The 20510-nt window shown below is 30.3% G+C and overlaps 1 protein-coding gene across 2 annotated transcripts in view; it reads left to right on the forward strand.

The window, feature by feature from the left end:
- LOC136989213 (eukaryotic elongation factor 2 kinase-like) overlaps window positions 1-20510 on the forward strand; it is a 53956-nt gene that overhangs the window by 11979 nt on the left and 21467 nt on the right. For both annotated transcript variants that reach the window (XM_067287306.1, XM_067287307.1), the window contains 6 exons: window positions 2947-3122; window positions 3231-3268; window positions 10722-10893; window positions 11198-11347; window positions 11461-11721; window positions 19287-19628. In XM_067287306.1, the coding sequence (XP_067143407.1) occupies window positions 2947-3122; window positions 3231-3268; window positions 10722-10893; window positions 11198-11347; window positions 11461-11721; window positions 19287-19628 (1139 nt within the window). The remainder of the gene's footprint in view (window positions 1-2946; window positions 3123-3230; window positions 3269-10721; window positions 10894-11197; window positions 11348-11460; window positions 11722-19286; window positions 19629-20510) is intronic.

The raw sequence follows: 20510 nt of genomic DNA on the forward strand, positions 1-20510 counted from the left end.
CAGTAAATATATCTTCTCATTTTGAAAAAAATCAAACAATGACACAAGTAACTGTAAAATTTAACATACACTTTAATTTTAATGTTGACAAAGATAAACTTTGTTTTTCCAACATACTTTGAATAACCAATCCTCCAAGGGATGAACCACTACATCTTTCAGCTCTTTAAAAACTAGGACTGTTTCAACTTTATTATACCAGGAAATGCATTTTGGGCCTTCTGCTCCTTCTCAGTCCTTTATTACAGAACTTTGACTATTTCTTAAAATTATGTTAGTGAACACTTGAATCAGCTTTGTGTTCATAAGGCCGCGACTCCACTAGCCGTAAAACAGCCGTAAAACCCTCGCTGTAAAAGCTTTTAATCACGTGACCTATTTGCGTTTGCGCTCGGATTGCGGTGGAGGTCCGGCTAGCGAAGCTTTTTACAGCGATGGTACTATTACGGTGTATATGTGATATATCGATATAAAGACAATAATTACATTTTACGAGTTTTTTCTGTACTATAATTACAAATGTAGTAAAAGTAATATCTTTACTTTCATATATTGACTTTTATTATTATATTATTAAGATAATATACAGCACTTATAAGCTTAGCTTTTTTATTATATACTCCTCTAAATTGAAGGATTTTCCTTTGGCCGTTCATATCGCGTGTTTTGGGCATCCATTATTATAATCGGGATACCTCTTGTTGTAGATACATGAATATTTTCGGATGTTTTCAATAAATCTTTCCAGATCTTCTAGAGTAGCCACGAGAGAATGTACACAAAAGCTCATTTTCCACCATTTTCGCACCGTGTCACAATGACCTAGATTTCACTGACTTCTGATTGGTGGATGGTACCGGTTTACGGTCGTATTCACTTTGAAAGTTGAACACTGCTCAACTCGCTTTTACGTTGGTTTTACGACCTGCTCAGGCGTAAAATATCATGGTCACGTGATTAAAAGCTATTACGGCGAGGGGTTTTACGGCCCTTTTACGGCTAGTGGAGTCGCGGCCTAAGCTGTATAAACATGAAAGTAAATTTTTATAAAAGTTGATTTAAAAAAAGAAATTCATAAAGTAAAATTAACGTAGAACTATGATAAAATTTCAAAAATTTTTTTAAAAATCAAAAGATGTGTATATTTGTGTAAAAAAAATAAATGTAAATACTTTAAAATGTTGATTAAATAAAGGTAAACCTTTTGTAATAAAATTAAAAAGAACTTATTAATTACTTTAAAAACTTCACTGCCTTGGCAGTGGAGTTTTTAAAGATTTGGATACAAAATGATATTGTTTTTGTCAAATATGTCCGCACAACCTACAGAGCTTTGTGTTTGTATTCATAAACAAAAGAGAAATATAAAATGCAAAAATGCCTGCAAAATTAACCCAACTAGTTTTAGAAAATTAAACTTTTTTTAAAATTTCATGCTCTATTAAAATTTTCTGAAAATTTTTACACAAATTAAATTAAACCAAGGCAATTATTGTTGTTTGCAGAAATGATACATTGCTTTTTCAAATCAAGTCAACTTGCCAGTCTATGAAATAAACCATATTTTACAGTTTTTAAGTCTTCCTTTTAAGTAATAAAAAAAATATTTTAAAATTTAAGTTTGATTAGTTATGAAATTCTTAAATAAAAAAATTAATTAATAGTGTTCCATGTGGTTATAAAGTTTGAATTTAATTTGAATTTACGTTCTGAAACTTTTACCTGATGAAGTCAAAATAATAAATGTGAATTTATTTTTTGTTTCTTTTAATTACTTTTAGAATATTTTATAAAATCAGATTGGTTTTTAAATTTGTAATGTTAACATCTCAGATATCTTATTTGATAACATAAGATCTGTCTGTAACATAAGAACTGTCTGTAAAAAATAATAATTAAAAAACTGTAAATAAATTTAATAAGGGGGCTGTCCATAAATTATGTCTGCAATTTTCTTGAAATTTTTACTCTCCTTCCCCCTCTTATTCCAGTTTGCCCAAGTTTCTGTAACACCTCTCCTTTTTGGACGTCCAACAAAACTTGACCCCCCCCTTAAAATCTTTACCACTTTATGAATGATAAATACAAGTGAAATAAATGATTTCTAATCATTTAAAAGCATGGTACCTCAATTTTAAAATGAATAAACTTTAAGAATTAAGATATACTGTAAGATGTATTTGTCAATAGAAGTCACATTTTATTATAACATAGTGAGAACATTCACTTTAGTATTTTAGTTTTATTATAAATAAAATAAAATATATGCTTTTATAAATGTTAAGATTGTATGTATAAAATTTATAAGTTACATTTAGATCTACAAAAAACTAATAAACTAATAAAAACAAATTATCTATTTGTTTTTATTAGTTTATTAGTATTATCTATTAACTATTGTAGCACATACTGGTTAGACAGAAATAAAATACAATGCATACATTGAATATATTGCATATATGCATACATTGAATATGAGTTATCAAGCTTTCTTCAGTATACACCTGAAATTGAATGGAAATAGTTCCACTGAATAGATTACATTACTTTCAATGTTGTGTGTCTGATAAAGTATTTTAGTAGCTATATTTTTCTGTTAGTGAATTTTTTCTCAGGCTAACAATTGTTTTCATATTTGTTCTTCTAGAGCAGTGGTATTCAATCTATCGGTCACAACCCCAAATGGGTCGCAGAAAATTACCTTGGGGTCTCACTGTTAAGATGTTTGAATACCATTGTTCTAGAGTATATATAGTTTTTTTTTCTAGTTTCTTTACTTTTTGATTTTAGTATATAAAATTTCATCATTCGATTTGTGTTCAAACAAACTTCAGTTAGTTTAGATAAAAACTGATTGAAAGAATGAAATCCAATAACTTTATATTACAGATAATTTCTTAAAACTCTTAAGACAAAGTTTTAATTTTCTTACTGTATTAAATTTAGCAACATTGGTAAGATTGCAATGGAAGGAAGCAGCAAGAAAAGTTCTTCATTTAGAAGATCCGTGGGAAGAATTTCATTTAGAAAAATTGGAAACTGAAGTTGTTAGAAGATATCGTTTTAGTGCTCTCAAACAAGATTGGATAACTGATGATATATTAGTAAAAATTGCTAAAGAGGTATTGATATCTATACCATAAATTAATTCATGTAACTAATTAATAAACTTTTTATTTTGTAAATTAAATAAATTATATATAAATATATTTTTAAATTTATTATTCTAGCCATTCAGCCATGGAGCTATGCGTTCCTGTTATCGACTGTAAGCTTTTCTTTTATTAAAAGATTACTTGTTATAAAACTATGATAACGATAATTAAATTACTTAATATAATAATTTAATGGAATGAAAGATAAATTGTTATATTTTAACTCTATTGTAATGATTAAAAGTAATCTTATGTGAGAAGAAATACATGGGATCATGGTTCTCATCAAACTGATTTTTAACACAAGGCTGATCGCTTAGAAGATAATACTTACAAATGACTAGTTTGAGTAATCAGCTTTGTTTTAAAAATTACTTTGATGAGAACCATGATTCTACATGTTTCTTCTCATATAAGCTTACTTCTAATCATTACAATAGAGTTGTTAATACCAATTTAGCCTATATATGGAATGCGTTGAACAATATGTTTAAATTATTTTAAAATTCTGAACATTTAAAAGCTAGAAGATAATTTTTAGCCGTATGTGCTATAATAGTGATAAAAACATCCTTACACCACAACAAATAAATAATAAGATGTACTTAATGGTGTAGAATAGGTATCTAATGTGGCTCTCGTTTTTTTCATAGCACCACCTCCACGCATAAGAAACATTAGCGGCATCCTTTGTGTTAATACAGTTGCTGGCCAGTCCGGTTTTGTAAATTTCTAAAGCTACCAGGTTGCGAAGGTGCTCAACCTGATGTGATATCTTCACTAATTTGGCCTTATGGAGGTATGCCTTTGGCACTCACTAAGCAAAGAATACAGGAGCACGGGTATGATATCACCAGCAAAAGGCATACCACCATCCTAGCCGTCTACACCACAGACCCTGAAATACAAATCAACCTCCATAAGGCCAAATTAGTGAAGATGTCACATCAGGTTGAGCACCTTCGCAACCTGGAAGCTTTAGAAATTTACAAAGCCGGACTGGCCAGCAACTGTATTAACACAAAGGATGCCGCTAATGTTTCTTATGCGTGGAGGTGGTGCTATGAGAAAAAACGAGAGCAACATTAGATACCTATTCTACACCATTAAGTACATCTTATTATTTATTTTTTGTGGTGTAAGGATGTTTTTATCTTTACTGTAGCACATACGACTAAAAATTATCTGCTATCTTTTAAATGTTCAGAATTTTAAAATAATTTAAACATATTGTTCGACACATTCCATATTTGAATTGTACTGGTCAAAAGCCTGAGTAAGATCATGATTATGGTCGAAAACATTAGTTTTAATTAAAATTTGTCATTACTGGGATATAATAAGGTTCTCGTGGGTTGTTCACCCTTCCCAGTGATTTGGAGAGAAGTTGTTTTATTTCTAAGCTATGCCGGCTAAGTCATATAAGAAATTGGTAATTATATTTAGTTTCTGAATATTAGTTGAAAAGTAATGAATTGCATATAGATTTTGCCCTATAGATATTTTCTTGGTCATGCACCTTACTGAAAGGTGAATATTGTATGGATTTGGGATGGAGAGTTACAACACTCATTTGCCTATACATATCATATAGTTTATTATGATCTAGATAAATTTTTACACATATTATAGGTTAGATACTATTAAATCACTCAACAGGTGTCAGTCAGCAAATTTTCTGGTGACATGTCTGTTTACACTGAAAAATTTGTTGAATTGTCAATAACCTTTAACTAACTAAATTATCATCCGAATTATCTGTACTTCTGTTATTGAGAAGACGTCTCTAATAGAATTTAGTTTTATTAGTACCTGAACATACATATTGATATTATATGTAACATATGAGCTAGTTATAGGCCAGATCAATTAATTTCATTCATATATCCTTGGAATAATTGTTATTATTTTTACATTTTTTGCATAACCGATTTTATATGTCATTTATATTATATAATAAATCATTAAATATGTTTTTAATGTAACAACATATTTATTTGTTACATTTATTATATTTATTTATATGATTATTATATCATTACATTAAAGCTATGCTTTAATGCAGAATGTATAAAAATACATTCTGCAATGTCTATTTAAATTTAAAGTTTAAAAGGAATTTTAAAAAGTAATGTATATTATCAATTTTTCTACTTTTTATTTTGTGGAGTTAATCAGTTTGGCAAATAAGCAGCTCATATTCATAATAGTTATGTTTCTTAAATTTTCTTCTGCTTCAACGTTATAATGTCTGGTCATTATAATTATTATACTACTAGTTTGTAAAAAGTAGACAAATTTTCTTAATTACCATATATCTTGGCGGATAAGACGATAGTTGAATCATAAAAAAAGGCCCCCAAAATCCGGGGTCATCTTATAGAACAGATATATAAATTTAAATCTAATTTTTTGTAAATTAAAACCAATATAAAAAAGACGGACAAACCGTAATTATTTACTAGTAGAGAGTAGGGTATGTTCACAAAATAGAATAGCCCATACAACGTTTTTATGGATAGTCAAAGTTATTACCCAAATGCCGAATCAGTGCGAATGCTTGCAATAATCATAAGGCAGTGCTGCCAGATGCAAGAAAATAAATTTGTTCATTTTGAAAAATTATAAATAGGACATAATTCCGTATACGCTATACAGTATTATGCAGATGATGATCGCCAATCTAAACTAAATTCATAGGCCATTGATGTAAAGTACTTTTTTTAGTATCTTAGGAAACCGACACTAACTGCGGTTGGTAAAACTTCCGTTAACCTAACGGGTACTTTACGCAGATTTGAGATTAGTTTGCCAGGCCTGGGCTTTTAAGCGTGCACCGAAAAATTAGTAATAATAACGATAAATATCAAGTCAAATCAAAAAGTTCAAATATATTTAATTAGTAACTAGAATGTACTACGTACAGATGTCAATAATCCAAACAAAATTTATTAACGAAAATCAACAAGTCAACCCGACAATAAACTCAGCTACTTAGTTCCAATACAGTCTCTTCAACCTTTAAAATTCCCGGTACATAAGACGACAGTTAACACATAAACTAACGTTTTCGATCCTCCACCGAGGTCTTCGTCAGGTTCGTTGATATAAGGGCAGACTTCGATAACACCAGACTCATTAAGAAGTCGTTTAAGACGGACCACATCAGGGCTTTGGAGACTCTTGAGATTTACAAGGCTACCAAATCGGGGAAATGTATTAATTTCAAGGAAAGTAACGTATTATCGTACGCGTGGCGATATGCCTCTGAGATACATCCGCAGTGGTAATCATGTTTTATTCCTGTCTATTAAATTTACGATGTAGCATTCGTCATTACTGCACGCGGGGATATTCGATTTTTTTGAATTTCGAAAGCGTTCGATTCTTTTCGCATTCCATGATCAACGAACCTGACGAAGACCTCGGTGGAGGATCGAAAACGTTAGTTTATGTGTTAACTGTCGTCTTATGTACCGGGAATTTTAAGGTTGAAGAGACTGTATTGGAATTTATTTGTACCGGTAATCACGGGTGAAGATGTCTTTCAGCTACTTAGCTTAACTTAATATTAATTCCCCTTTGAAAATTTGACAAATCAAATACTTACAAACTATGAACAAAATCTCTTACTAATTAAACGTCTATCCGTCACCTCACTATACGAAGAACCTATTTCCTCAATCCTTTCGATATCGTCAATCGAATTCCTCTTTAACACCTTGGATCGTCCAATTATCAATCTGGACTTCTATCAGAAAATACTTCGCTTTCGAATTCACCTCGCTCTCAAAGTCGCCTCGATTTGGAAATCACCTCCCTCTTCTTCAGTTAACGTACGGGTTTTATACTGTGAGGTGATGTCACACTTCAGCTGAGTTACACCCCTTATTTACATACAGTCAAACCTGTTTTTATGCGGGGATAGGGACCGCATTAAAAAAAACGCATAAAAAAAAATCTCACGAAACTTCACGAATGGCTGTAAATAATAGTTTTCGCGACACAATTAAAAAATATTTTTTTTATGCGGTCAACAGGGACCGCATAAAAAAAAGTCTCACATAAAAAATAACTCAAAACCGTACGAAATAGAATTTATTGACAACAGATGTCAGCACTTGACTGCATCGTCTGGTCTATCGTCTGTTTTACATATTTTTGTCCAGGTGGTGTTTTGTTGACTTAAAAAGTAAATTATTTCATTTTTCGCATATTCATGCAATAATATTACTATAATAAGTGCATTTATGCTATAATAAGTTTATTTAGCTATAATAAGTCAACGTGAGACATGACGAATCGCACGAGACTAGTCGCCAACTATACCGCACAAATTAAAAATTCGCATTAAAAAAATCACACAAATAAAAATCGCACATAAAAAGAGCGCATAAAAACAGGTTTGACTGTACTTAGTTGCTAACATTAATTTTCTTTTCTGGCAGCTTTAAGTTTCCGACAAAGCTTATAAACCGTTTACAAAGTATTTATAATTTTCTGGGATGTTAAGATGGTTTATCAAGTATTTCTTTACTAGTGAGTGTGGGGACTCCCCCCTCCATTTTTTTCTGCGGACCATTTACTTCCGCTGGGCAGCGCAAGTGCGCAAGATTTTTCCTACGGTGCTTATTTCTCTGTGAGTTGTTTTATCTTCTTTTTTTCGTTACTAACAAGAGAGTGGTGGGGAACCTTCGTCCTAAATAAACATAAGCCCCAAACAAAATATAATAAAACGGAAAAATAATAATAAAATAAAAATAACGCTCGGACTCAGTTCCTTACATTGATAGTTTGGGGGTCGTCTTATAGGACAGATATATGCTAAAACTATAAAACTTTGACGAAAATTTATACTTCGTCTTATCTGAAGGTCGTCTTATCCACCGAGATATACGGTACTTGAAATTATTTTATTTTTCATTCTTTGATTTGAGTCAATTTTTTTTCTTTCTATTATAAATAGTTGCATTATAGAAAAGAAATAAATCAAAGCTTATGACTTACATTGCCTTAAAGTTAGTTCAATAACTCTGTTTAATTGTTTGGTTTAGATATGCAGTTGACCTTGAATTGTTCTTATGTAAAAAGTATTTAGTTTTCTTTTCCAAAGACAAAATATTTTTCTAGTTTTGTTCTATATAAGTACTACAATTATTATTACAACAATATTTTGTTTATTTAGTTGCTGCTACAAACTTTTTAGTTACATCAATAATTTTTATACATTCTATTATGCTAAAATTATGCTGTAATAATGTTATCCTTTGTGATTGATCTAATGAAAGTATATATCTTGGCAATAGTCCATTGCTGTTCACAGTTCTTGACAATTAAGCTATTTTTATAAATTTCAATACTACAATACTGTTGTAAATTTTGTTTATTCTGGATATCTATTTTTACTGTGTTTTTTGTCATTGTATAACTGAATATTTTAAAATGAATCACATAAAAAATTCCTGAAATACAAGGTATGATTAAAAAAAGTGCAGGGACTTATTTTATGGACAAATGTGTATTTGAGCAACAGATTTAAAAAATTGAAAGGAAGAGTAAATGAACTTTTTCTTAACGCTGAGTCAAATTTAAATTTTCATCTGTTAGGTGTTGGTCTACAATAACATTATCAATCAAGAGTTGTAATTAGTGTTCTGCAATTACAGAAATGGTCAATTTCAAGGAACAGTTATTGGCATTAAATTTTACTTTAATTTGTAGAAAAATTGGCACAGAAGCTGTTGGAATGAATGAATGAATGAAATGAAAAGAAGCTTTAAAAGCGAATACATTGACAAATCCAAAGAATTGTAAATAGTTATAACAGATTTAAAAGTGGTTCTTGTTAAGTGAAGGTGATCCAAGATCAGGAAGACCATTGACATTCACTTCTGATGACAAAAAAGAAATTACCACCTTGTTAAGGTAGAATCTGAGATTAACAATGTGAGAAATTGCAGAAAATATTAATATTTCTTATAGTTCTTGTCAAGATATTCTTGACACTTTGAGATATAAGAAAGTTGTCACAAAATTTGTTCCTCAAATCTTAAATCAAGAACAGAAACATCAACACTTGGAAGTTGCTCAGGATTTACTTGAATGTCCTGAAAAAGACAACAACTTTCTAAAATACATTAATAATGTTTCCGTCTCGACTTCTATCAACCTTTGCAAAATGCAGCTTTCTAATTTTAATTCCAAATACATTAATAAGGTGATGGGCTGGGTATACAGATATGGAATCAAAACTAAATGGTAATCCTGAAAATGGAGAAAATTGAATGAACCATCATTCAAAAACAGGCATTCATGAGTTATTCAAATGTGAAAGTTATGCATATTGTGTTTTTCAATTGTTGTGGATTAGTGTATCATGAATATGTGCCATTTGTTCAACATTTTTGTCAAACTTGCTCTTTTAGAGTAAGTTTGACAAAAATGACTGGATTTGTGAAAGAGGATTATTTGGTTTTTACATCAAGACTGCATAAAGCCTTCCATTATAATAATGTAATTATTTCTGTGTCATAATTTTATATTTGTTAAATACTAATTATTTTAAATCTGGAGAAATCTGAATACTTTTTGCAAGGTTTTCAGAAAACTTTAAATTTTAGGATGTGGAAATGCTGGTTATATGCAGGGCCGGATTATCAAATAGGCAAAGTAGATAAATGTCTAGGGCCCATAACTCGGAGGGGCCCGGCTTCAGTGTAGAAGATTGCTCTGTTTCAAAACGAGTTAAAAATTATTTAAGAAATTCGATAGGACAGAAAAGGCTGTATTTAACAGTTTCTACTAAGCTCCGCTCGACTAGCCATTATCTAAAAAGAAAAAGAAAAAAGGTCAACAGCTAACCGTACGCCACGAGATCTCTCGCACCATCTAGAAATATTCCTAGGGCCGCATCTCGTGGTAGTACTGACGTATGGTTATGATTTATTTTCTAAATTTAAACTTCTACGTTGTGACATCGCATATTCGATGTAGCGTTCAAGTTGCTCGAGTGCGAAGATATTACAATTCAATAGTGTTTTATAAAAGAGTTAAAAAGGGTGACTTGGGGTGACACCACGATATCCGCACCGGGTGTCACCCATGCTAGCTACGCTAATGTCACATTATATAAGATTTGTTTAGAAGCAACTTATTTAAATGGGGCCCCAATTTAAATTTTGTTTAGGGCCCGCTAGAGGCTTAATCCGGCACTGGTTATATGGTAAACTTTATGCCTGGCAGTGTAATTGTTTTGTACACAAGAGACATATGATCAGTTTTGCCAAGTTGTTAATAAGCTTTCCTTATATTAACTACATTTTCCCACCAGATTAGGCCAACATTCCACAAGATTTTTATAGAAATCAAAATTTCTTGTTCTCTAATATTATAACCTTATTCTCTATTATCATCTTATAAGACCACAGATGTAGGTACAATCAGAAGTTATGTAGCATATGACCGTATATTAAGCCATAAAAATTGCTAGTATAAAATCTATAAACATGCAATGATTTTAGATATTTCTTTGATTTCATTCTTATAAAATGTAATTTATTAAACTAGGAAAAAGCATTCAAGTTTTGCACATACCCACAGTTGGAAAACTGCCTGTAATTATGTTGCTAAAAGATATATGGAGGATGTTGAGAGAGAAGTATATTTTGAAGATGTAAAACTTCAAATGGATGCAAAACTTTGGGGAGAGGAATACAACAGACATAATCCTCCTAAAAAAGTAAATTTATGTTTTGTTTTGTTCAGAAATAATTTAGTTAAATATAAATTCATTCATTAATAAAAATTTCATCAAAATCAATAAATTCTTGATAATTTAAATTATGATTTAAAATTATTTTTTATAATTTTATAAAATAAATAAATATTATATACAATTAAGACAATAAATCTAATTAGATACACATCTAGTTTATTTATATATTTATAACACATATTTAAAAATAAATTTTTTTAATGAATTAATTATAAAACTTGCATAAATACAAAGTACCTTAACATTACAAATTTTAATTTTTCGTTAGGTTGATATATTTCAGATGTCAGTGATTGAATTTATTAATAGACCAGACAAGCCTTTATTTCACCTTGAACATTATATTGAAGGACATTACATAAAATATAATTCCAATTCAGGTTTTATAAGTTGTGAAAATTTGCGTCTCACACCGCAGGTAATGTTGTTATAAAAAGATTTTAATTATGTGAAAATATAAATTTTAAAATATGACCTTTAGCATTTATTATAGCTACAATAACTTTATACAATATGTGCGCTTTAATTTAGGCATTCAGTCATTTTACTTTCGAGCGTTCAGGACACGAATTGATTGTAGTTGACATTCAAGGAGTTGGAGATCTCTATACAGATCCTCAAATTCACACAGCAAGTGGTAAAGGCTACGGAGATGGAAATCTTGGTTCAAAAGGAATGGCTTTATTTTTTCATTCTCATGTATGCAATAGAATTTGCAAGAGTCTTGGACTTTCTGAGTTTGATATTGCACCTACTGAGAAAGTATCAAGTCAGAAATTTGCAATATTGCAGGTAATACATAATATTTTAACAATATTTAACTCTTAAGAAATAGATTAAATTTTGAATTCTGTTCTAATGCAGTTATAAATTCTTTTTGGTAAATCATTTTAAAAATTCATATTGTTTTAAATGTTTATTAGCATTATTTTTATTGATAAAGTTTTATTACTAATATTAATAAATATTGTATTCTTTCAAATTGTTTTGATCTCTAATATATCGGAATATATTGAGTCTGGGTGTAAATGAAATAAAGGACTGTACAATACTAATTGAAACAAGACGACGACAACTTAATAAAATCAAGGATCGGGGCCAACAACAGTATGGTTGACGGGTACACCACGTTTACAATAATAAACAATTATAACAAATACAATAACTGACGAACAGTAACACTACAAACAAATAAATTATTGTAAACGAATATACCACGTTTACAATAATAATCTTACTTCGTTCCGTAAACTATATACTGTCCATAGATGCACACCATGAGGTCAAGGATGTCCTGTCCTTATGGATGGAAACAGATTAGTCCTCCACGAAGAAAAACAAAAAAAAAGTTCTTCAGCACATGCGACGGTCCCTTTTATATTACCCGTCATGCATGAATGCTCTCTTCCTCATGTGACTCGTCTTTGGCCAATTAGCCCACTCCGACTGGTGTATACAGGAACGGTGATACGGTATACTATTCCGCAAACAATCATACAAAAAGTAGACCCCAACACATAACGAACGTTGTTTTATATACACAATATAATATATAACTGTACAAACAAAACAATAAAGTAGCGCAGCACTACAAAATGATTAATAAGTGAAAATAAAATTATTTAAAATAAAAAATCATCTTTTTCATACAGTAAGTCCTTTTTATATTTTATGTTACATAATTGTTACATAAATGCGAAAGTTTATTTATTTTGACTGATTTTTTATGGAAACAAAATTTTTCAGTAGACATAGAACTATTAAATATGTAAATTTATATAAGCTATAATAAGTGATTTGTGCTTGAAACAGTCAAGCTTTTTTTTAAACTATAGAATCAAAGTAAACTGTTTTACTTGAGTAACATTAAGTCAATATAAGTATTTGCTATAAGTACATTGCCTATTTCCTGAAATAAGCAATGTAAATTCCCTTCCTTTCTATTTACATAAGTAACAGTTTAACAAAATCTGAAGATCAGAATCAAATTTCAAAGTGCTAGATCAAGATGTCTTATATCTGTTACAATATACAGGATTTGATACTTGCTATATTTATATATCTTATAGCAATTATTTTGCTTGTTTTAATGATTTTAAACATTTTAATCAAACTTTTAAATTAAAACTGTGCTGTAATAAACCGCTTAAATATAAACAAATAATAATTAAATTTTGTTTTATCTTGAGGAAACCATGTTTTATGTTTTCTTTCTTCCGAAGACACAATGCAGTGACAGTAGATTTAAAACACTGGGCAAATTTTCATCCTTTATTCGGTTGGAACACTTTTTACATCACGTGTTTCGGGCCGATGCCCCTCTTCAGCCAACTAAACAACAAAAGGTGTTTTTTACATAAGAAAAGAGTACAAACAGATATTTAAAGTAAACAATACAACAGCATACACAACACTCCATAAAACATACCTTATAATTGTCTGTACGTGTTACAAATACATGTGTACAAACAGCACAGCAGTTATTGGGGGTTGCTACCTCCTAAATGTTGGTGTTAAGAGCTTGCATACTGGAATTAATGTTAAATATACATTTATATAATCAACTAAAAAGGTGGGTTTTTTCATTAAAAGTTTAAAATAACATTACCCATTAAAGAGTGGACCGCACCTCGTTCGAAAGCATAGACAGAGTACGAGTAGTCCAACAGCATGAATCTTTATAAAATTCCATAAAAGTTTTTAATATCAATCTGTGGAAATGTATCAAATTATTCTCTACAGATCGTATTTACAAAAAATATACCTGAAATTCATCTACCGGCATGTTATCTGGGAGTTCCCTTGCATAGTGACTAGAGCTGTTTCCGTATACAGATCTCGCACGCCGCCGCTTCAACTGCGTAATTTGGTTTTTTAATTTGCATACATTTGGTTAAGTACCGATAGGGCAGGTATTACTTCTAAGGAATTTTCCTTTCCAACAAAATTATTCCGGAGCTTAACGACATTTTTTAGAGCTTATTACTATACAACAGGTGCCCATTGCCAATTTTTTATTTCACTTTTGGATTTTAATATCTATTACTATGCAAATGACATAATATCAAATCTTGAAACAGTTTCGTATATTTTATAATATTTTTATAACATTTTAATCCAATTTTCGCTGATTTTTACACTTAGATTAGTATTTATACAATTCTTGTTTTTGTTTTTATTTTTAATTATTTCTACACTTTCTTTGAATTTTCTGTTATATGTCTTCTTTTCTCTATGTAGAATACTTATTTTATTATCATCGGTTTTACAATTATTTAACACACAATGATCATGGAATACTGAATTTAGTCTATCGTACTTTAAGTCGGCTATATGTTCTTTTACTCTTTTTTTAAGTTTGTGTTTCGTTTCTCCTATATAGAAGTTAGTGTTTTCACAAGTACATGGTATCTTATAAACTATGTTTTTCATATCATCTTTTTTTATCTTCTGTTTCTTTTTTCTTTGCTTAGCTTTAGGAGAACAAATTTTCGTATTTAGGGGCAAGCTTTATATTATTTTTCCTCATCTCTATATCGATTTCCTCATACAGATTCCTAATGTATGGGAAGCTGGCATATTTTATTCTCAGTTCAGGTTTTTTATCCTTTGTTTTAATCTTATTATTAATTTTATTTTTCCATTTATTAATCAATCTGGTTGGGTACCCGTCTAGAGCAAACTTTTTCTTTAATTCGTTAATATGTATAAGTTTATTAATTTCTTTACTAGTTCTACTCTGTATTTTCTGGTATTCCATGTTAAAAATATTTTGTTTTATATATAATGGTATACTTGAAGTATACTTTATTGTAGTGTTAATTGAACATGGTTTTTTAAAAGGTTTGAAGTCTAATTGGTTTTCATTTCTTGTTATCCTAACATCTAGATATCTTATACTATTATCGGCTACATTTTCTTCTTCTATTTTAAATTGAATATTCTTATCTATATTATTTATTATGTTTTTGATTGTGCTAAGTTTTACTTCTGCATCAATATATATAATTAGAACGTCATCTACATATCTTTTATAATATTTTATGCCTGTTATGTTATTGATCTCTTCATCGATATCTATCATTGTTATTTTGGCCAGTTTCGGACCTATGACAGACCCCATGCTAATACCATCTGTGTGTAATATTTTTCATCTATCTCAAAATAATTGCTCATATATGTAAATTCTATTAATTCTATGATATATGATTCTACTTCTATTTTTTTAAGTTTGTTTTCAATTAGTTCCCATTTTTATGAGCAATTATTTTGAGATAGATGAAGAATATTACACACAGATGGTATTAGCATGGGGTCTGTCATAGGTCCGAAACTGGCCGAAAAATGTCGCTGGAATAATTTTGTTGGAAAGGAAAATTCCTTAGAAGTAATACCTGCCCTATCGGTACTTAACCAAATGTATGCAAATTAAAAAACCAAATTACGCAGTTGAAGCGGCGGCGTGTGAGATCTGTATACGGAAACAACTCTAGTCACTATGCAAGGGAACTCCCAGATAACATGCCGGTAGACGAATTTCAGGTATATTTTTTGTAAATACGATCTGTAGAGAATAATTTGATACATTTCCACAGATTGATATTAAAAACTTTTATGGAATTTTATAAAGATTTATGCTGTTGGACTACTCGTACTCTGTCTATGCTTTCGAACGAGGTGCGGTCCACTCTTTAATGGGTAATGTTATTTTAAACTTTTAATGAAAAAACCCACCTTTTTAGTTGATTATATAAATGTATATTTAACATTAATTCCAGTATGCAAGCTCTTAACACCAACATTTAGGAGGTAGCAACCAGGGCCGGCCATCGGGGGGTGCGGCGGATGCTACGCACCGGGGCCCCGCGATTGAGGGGGCCCCAACATTATCAAGAATGCAGTATTTTTAGTAATTTTTCTGAAGTAATTAATGTATTAGCAAGAACAAAATCACGCTTTAAATAAACATGCATTAATATATGTTCGTGTTTGTAAATTTTTTTATTTTAGAAAAACATTTGGGCCCAAATAGTTTCTTGCACCCGGGCCCCTTTATCGAGAAGGCCGGCCCTGGTAGCAACCCCCAATAACTGCTGTGCTGTTTGTACACATGTATTTGTAACACGTACAGACAATTATAAGGTACGTTTTATGGAGTGTTGTATATGCTGTTGTGTTGTTACTTTAAATATCTGTTTGTACTCTTTTCTTATGTAAAAAACACCTTTTGTTGTTTAGTTGGCTGAAGAGGGGCATCGGCTCGAAACACGTGATGTAAAAAGCGTTCCAACCGAATAAAGGATGAAAATTTGCCCAGTGTTTTAAATCTACTGTCACTGCATTGTGTCTTCACAAGAAAGAATAATTAAATTATTTAAACCAGTACTATTTATTTTAATATAAAAGTAAACTTATGTTTTATTAAATGAGGGAATTTAAAATAGGATTTAAACAAATAATTTTTTTCTGGCAGATGCATTCAATCAATGCATTTGCCAGTGATGTTTGGTTGATATAATTGTTTCTTGTCTTTGACATTAAATGGAGAATTTTTCACAGAATGTTAAAATATTTTACTAACTTTAGAACATATTCTATTAATAACCTTAAAAAAGTGAAGACAGACATAAAGTTTTTTAGTATAACTTTAGTATAAATTTGTAAACCATCTAGACATTTGCCATCCATGTTTACACATTTTTTACTATTTTCATATATTGTTCTCATACCTTTAAATAGTTTACCGCTCACTCCATAATCACATAATACTTGCTTAAAACAATACTGATTGACAATAAATTTATTGATATTTGTTAGATTAGTATCATTTCTAGTGTTGATCATATATATATATATTTTTTTTTTTTCTTTCATTTCTAAACCTATTTCATATACTGCTTTATCTCTGGAATCCCACCCATAGTCTAGGTGCATTACATGCTATCAAGACATCTACATATGCCATCAACTGTAGGAACCCATCAAAGATGGTCTCTTCAAGATTAATATTAGCATTTTACTCTTTTCACTCAATTATTTAATATTTGTTTGGATAGTGTATCTTCTTCATGTAAACTATTATTAATTAATGTCAAAGCATTTTTATAGCTCACTCCTCACTTTAACTTGGGCTTTAATACAATTAAGTGTCATCTATCAGTGATCAGTGTCAGTGATATCATTTTAGCCTACAAATAGAACTGTAATGTTTGTTCCTTTTAATACTGTCATAAGCCTGTTTGAAGTCAATAAATAATAGATGTAAGATCACATTATATTCACATTTCTCTAGGATATTTCTTAATACAAATGTATGATCCATGGTATGTTCCTCTACCTGCGTCTGTATCCTTTTGATTGTCACCAATAGCATTTATAGATAGTTTGTTTGCTAGTATTTTAGATAATATTTTATGTGTGACTTTCAACAAAGATATTCATCTATAATTTTGGTAGCCCAATGCAATAGGTTTATCATCTTTCTTGTGAATTGGCTATATAATAGCGGTATTCCAATTGTTGGTATTTTTTGTGTCTAATAAATTGCTTTTAATAGTGTGTGTTAGGAATTAAAATAATTTATAATTCAGTAAGTATATAATAAAATGAATTTTATTGTTAATTAAAAAATTTTAATTGAAATTTTTTTGGTTGAAAGTTTATATTATTTGTTCTGTTTTTAAAAATTGCCATGTATTATTGTCCATAACACTAACTAAATAAGTATGTTAAGATCCTCATTAGACCTGAGCCTACGGGTTCAAGAAAAAAATGACAAGTCGATTTACAACTAAATGAATTTCTTTAATGATAACACAGTACTTAACAAGCAAGGGATGCATAAGACAATAACCCTCATGCAAAGTGTCTCTTGCATACAAAGAACTTTTGCCTTCACTCTCTTTTACCTATGCTCTCATGTAACAAAATTAAACTACAACATTAAGGGGTAAATATGAACCCGTTACTCACAGTGCCTCTCCGTGACTCGAACAAGGATATTCACCCAATAATCGTTGCACATGAAGAAATAAAGTCTCTGGATGATCCTCCAGTTTATTTTTCTCCTTTTTATTTTCTTCCTCATCAAACAATCAGGAGGTCACTCCTCGATGGAAATGGATTGAATTCACCTATTCCTTCATGATGTTTGCTATTCAGAGAGTGTAAGGGCTGCAAACAAATGTTACAAACAAAGGAATGAGTGATCAGATATAATACAAAATATCCTTTATTTCTCTCCAACCAGGTTCTTACAGTATGGACTCCAACTATACAAATTTCAATTCTATTGTATTTACAAATGGAGGAGATCTCTTTGTCCTCATACAGTTTGGAATAACCAGCACGTGTAACAACCAATGTTTGACTGATTGACTTATAACTAATACTATATCTAGCTTAAACTAAAGAAGGAAAAGGATGTAAGAAAGTAAGAAGGATGAATAGATGTAGACTGGAAATACCAGGTTGTACTTGTATAAAAATGCTTCTCATGCAGGGCATACATTTTATGTCCATTCTGTCTTTGTTAGGGATCCCTTGTCTTTTTCTGAGGAAAATCTGATATACTCCTTTCTCTAGTCGATGTTCTCACGACTCTCTTGCTTTAGTTCTCTAGACCTCTATGGTTTCTCCGACTTCGCAGCCTTCCTCTAAGTATCAAGTGCTGCTTCGTACTTTCGTTCCTTTCGAGTCTTGAACCAAAAGTGCCTCTCCTCTGGACCATTTTCCCTCAGACGCCCTCTCCTCTTTCTTTTGTTCTCCTTAAAATTCAGGGATGAGATAATCTCTCCCCAAGGGCAAGAAGGATTAAGATGGAAGTTCTTAAAAAAACTTAGAACATACAGTAAACTTAAAATATAAGTAAAAAATATGTATGACAATATGGCTGATGGCCACACCTTAACCTCCATCCTGGATGATTTCACTTCACGTTTGTCCACACATGTCCTCCTAAGGTCTCAACGGCGAAGCAAACGAGAAAAAAGGTGCTCTTTTACAAGCAGTCCTATCTATTCTATTTATTTATCTGTTCCTATCTATTCTATTTATAATTTCTGGGGCTGGATGTTTGTCTTCTACATGCGACTCACCATCCACCGATCCCGTAGCTCCCCCCACTCACCCAAGAGAAGGTGATACAGAACAAGGGAGAGCCACATGTAACAATAAGAAGAAAAACCCGACACAACAACAAAAAACAGAATAAAAGTAACACGATACATAGATACACAAATATATACATACACACATAAACAATTAGAATAATATATACAGTTGACTACAAGTATTACGATTGCTGAAAATGTTTTAAATATCTGATATTAACATTAAAATTAAATTTATTTTTATAGAAATCAAGTAAAACTCAGGTTCGAGGTACAGAAGAACTTTGTTTAACCCCAACAGAATACGAAAAACATCATCTAAGAGAATTCCTTTGTTCTCGTAGTCAGTCATTTGGTAGCTCACCAACAATGAGTCCTGTAGATGATCTTTCACCAGTTTTTCATTTCAAATTTAAAGAAAATCATGAGAGTAGTGATGACACAGGAAACAATTATGGGGATGATAACGATAGTGACGAAGATCATGATTTTCTACAGTTTCAATTTTCTCCAGACTCTGGAGTTGGATCTTTTAAACAATCTAGAAGACAACGATACGATTCTGAAAGTAGTAATCTAGTATATGATGTAAGTAAAACTAAAATTTTATTTTAATAATTTACATTGGTGATGATTCGACAGATATAGACGATTTGATTTAAGTTCAAAATTTTAACATATAATTTATTTAAAACATAGTCCATTGAAATTGTAATTTAATATTATAAATTTATAAAATTTTTAGCCAAAAGAAAAAATATATTTATTATAAAAGATTATTGTTTAATAATGTTTATAAATTATAATTAATATTAAACAATAAAAATCATTAGTTCTGAAATCTCTAATAATTTCTTGATTTCATCATAAAAGGCTTCTTGGACATTGTTTATAGATTTCTTGTTGCATATGCTAATGATGAAACTTAGATACTATTTAAAAATGTATAAGAGAAAACTATTGGAGATGTTATAAGGGCAGTTTACTGTTTATTTATTTATGTAATGAAAATGCCATTTGGAATTTTTGTTTAAAGTTGATTTATAATTTAATGGTATTTACTCTGTATTTATTACTTTTTAAATGATTGTATGTTGGCATCTATTCTACTCTGTCAGATTGTCATATATATGCATTATTTACATAAAGTTCTAAAGAATATTTGTTAAACAACTGTAATGATTTAAAATTATAAAATCTTAACCATCACTTAATTTTATAAAATCTTTATCAGCATTAATATTTTTCATCTTCAGATGATAAATTAATCATAATATGAATAATAATAAATGTTCAATATATTTATATGTTCAACATTTATTATTATTATTTTATATTGTGTGTATATGTATGTATACAGGTCTGTTATGCTGAACCCAGAAATGTTGTACATTTCGTATAAAAATTTATGTAATTTTTTAAATTAACACATTAACTACTTATTTCACAAAATAGGTTGATTTTGAATTG

This window comes from Centruroides vittatus, unplaced genomic scaffold (assembly GCF_030686945.1).
Source record: "Centruroides vittatus isolate TY-2023 unplaced genomic scaffold, ASM3068694v2 scaffold_450, whole genome shotgun sequence".
Taxonomy (NCBI): domain Eukaryota; kingdom Metazoa; phylum Arthropoda; class Arachnida; order Scorpiones; family Buthidae; genus Centruroides; species Centruroides vittatus.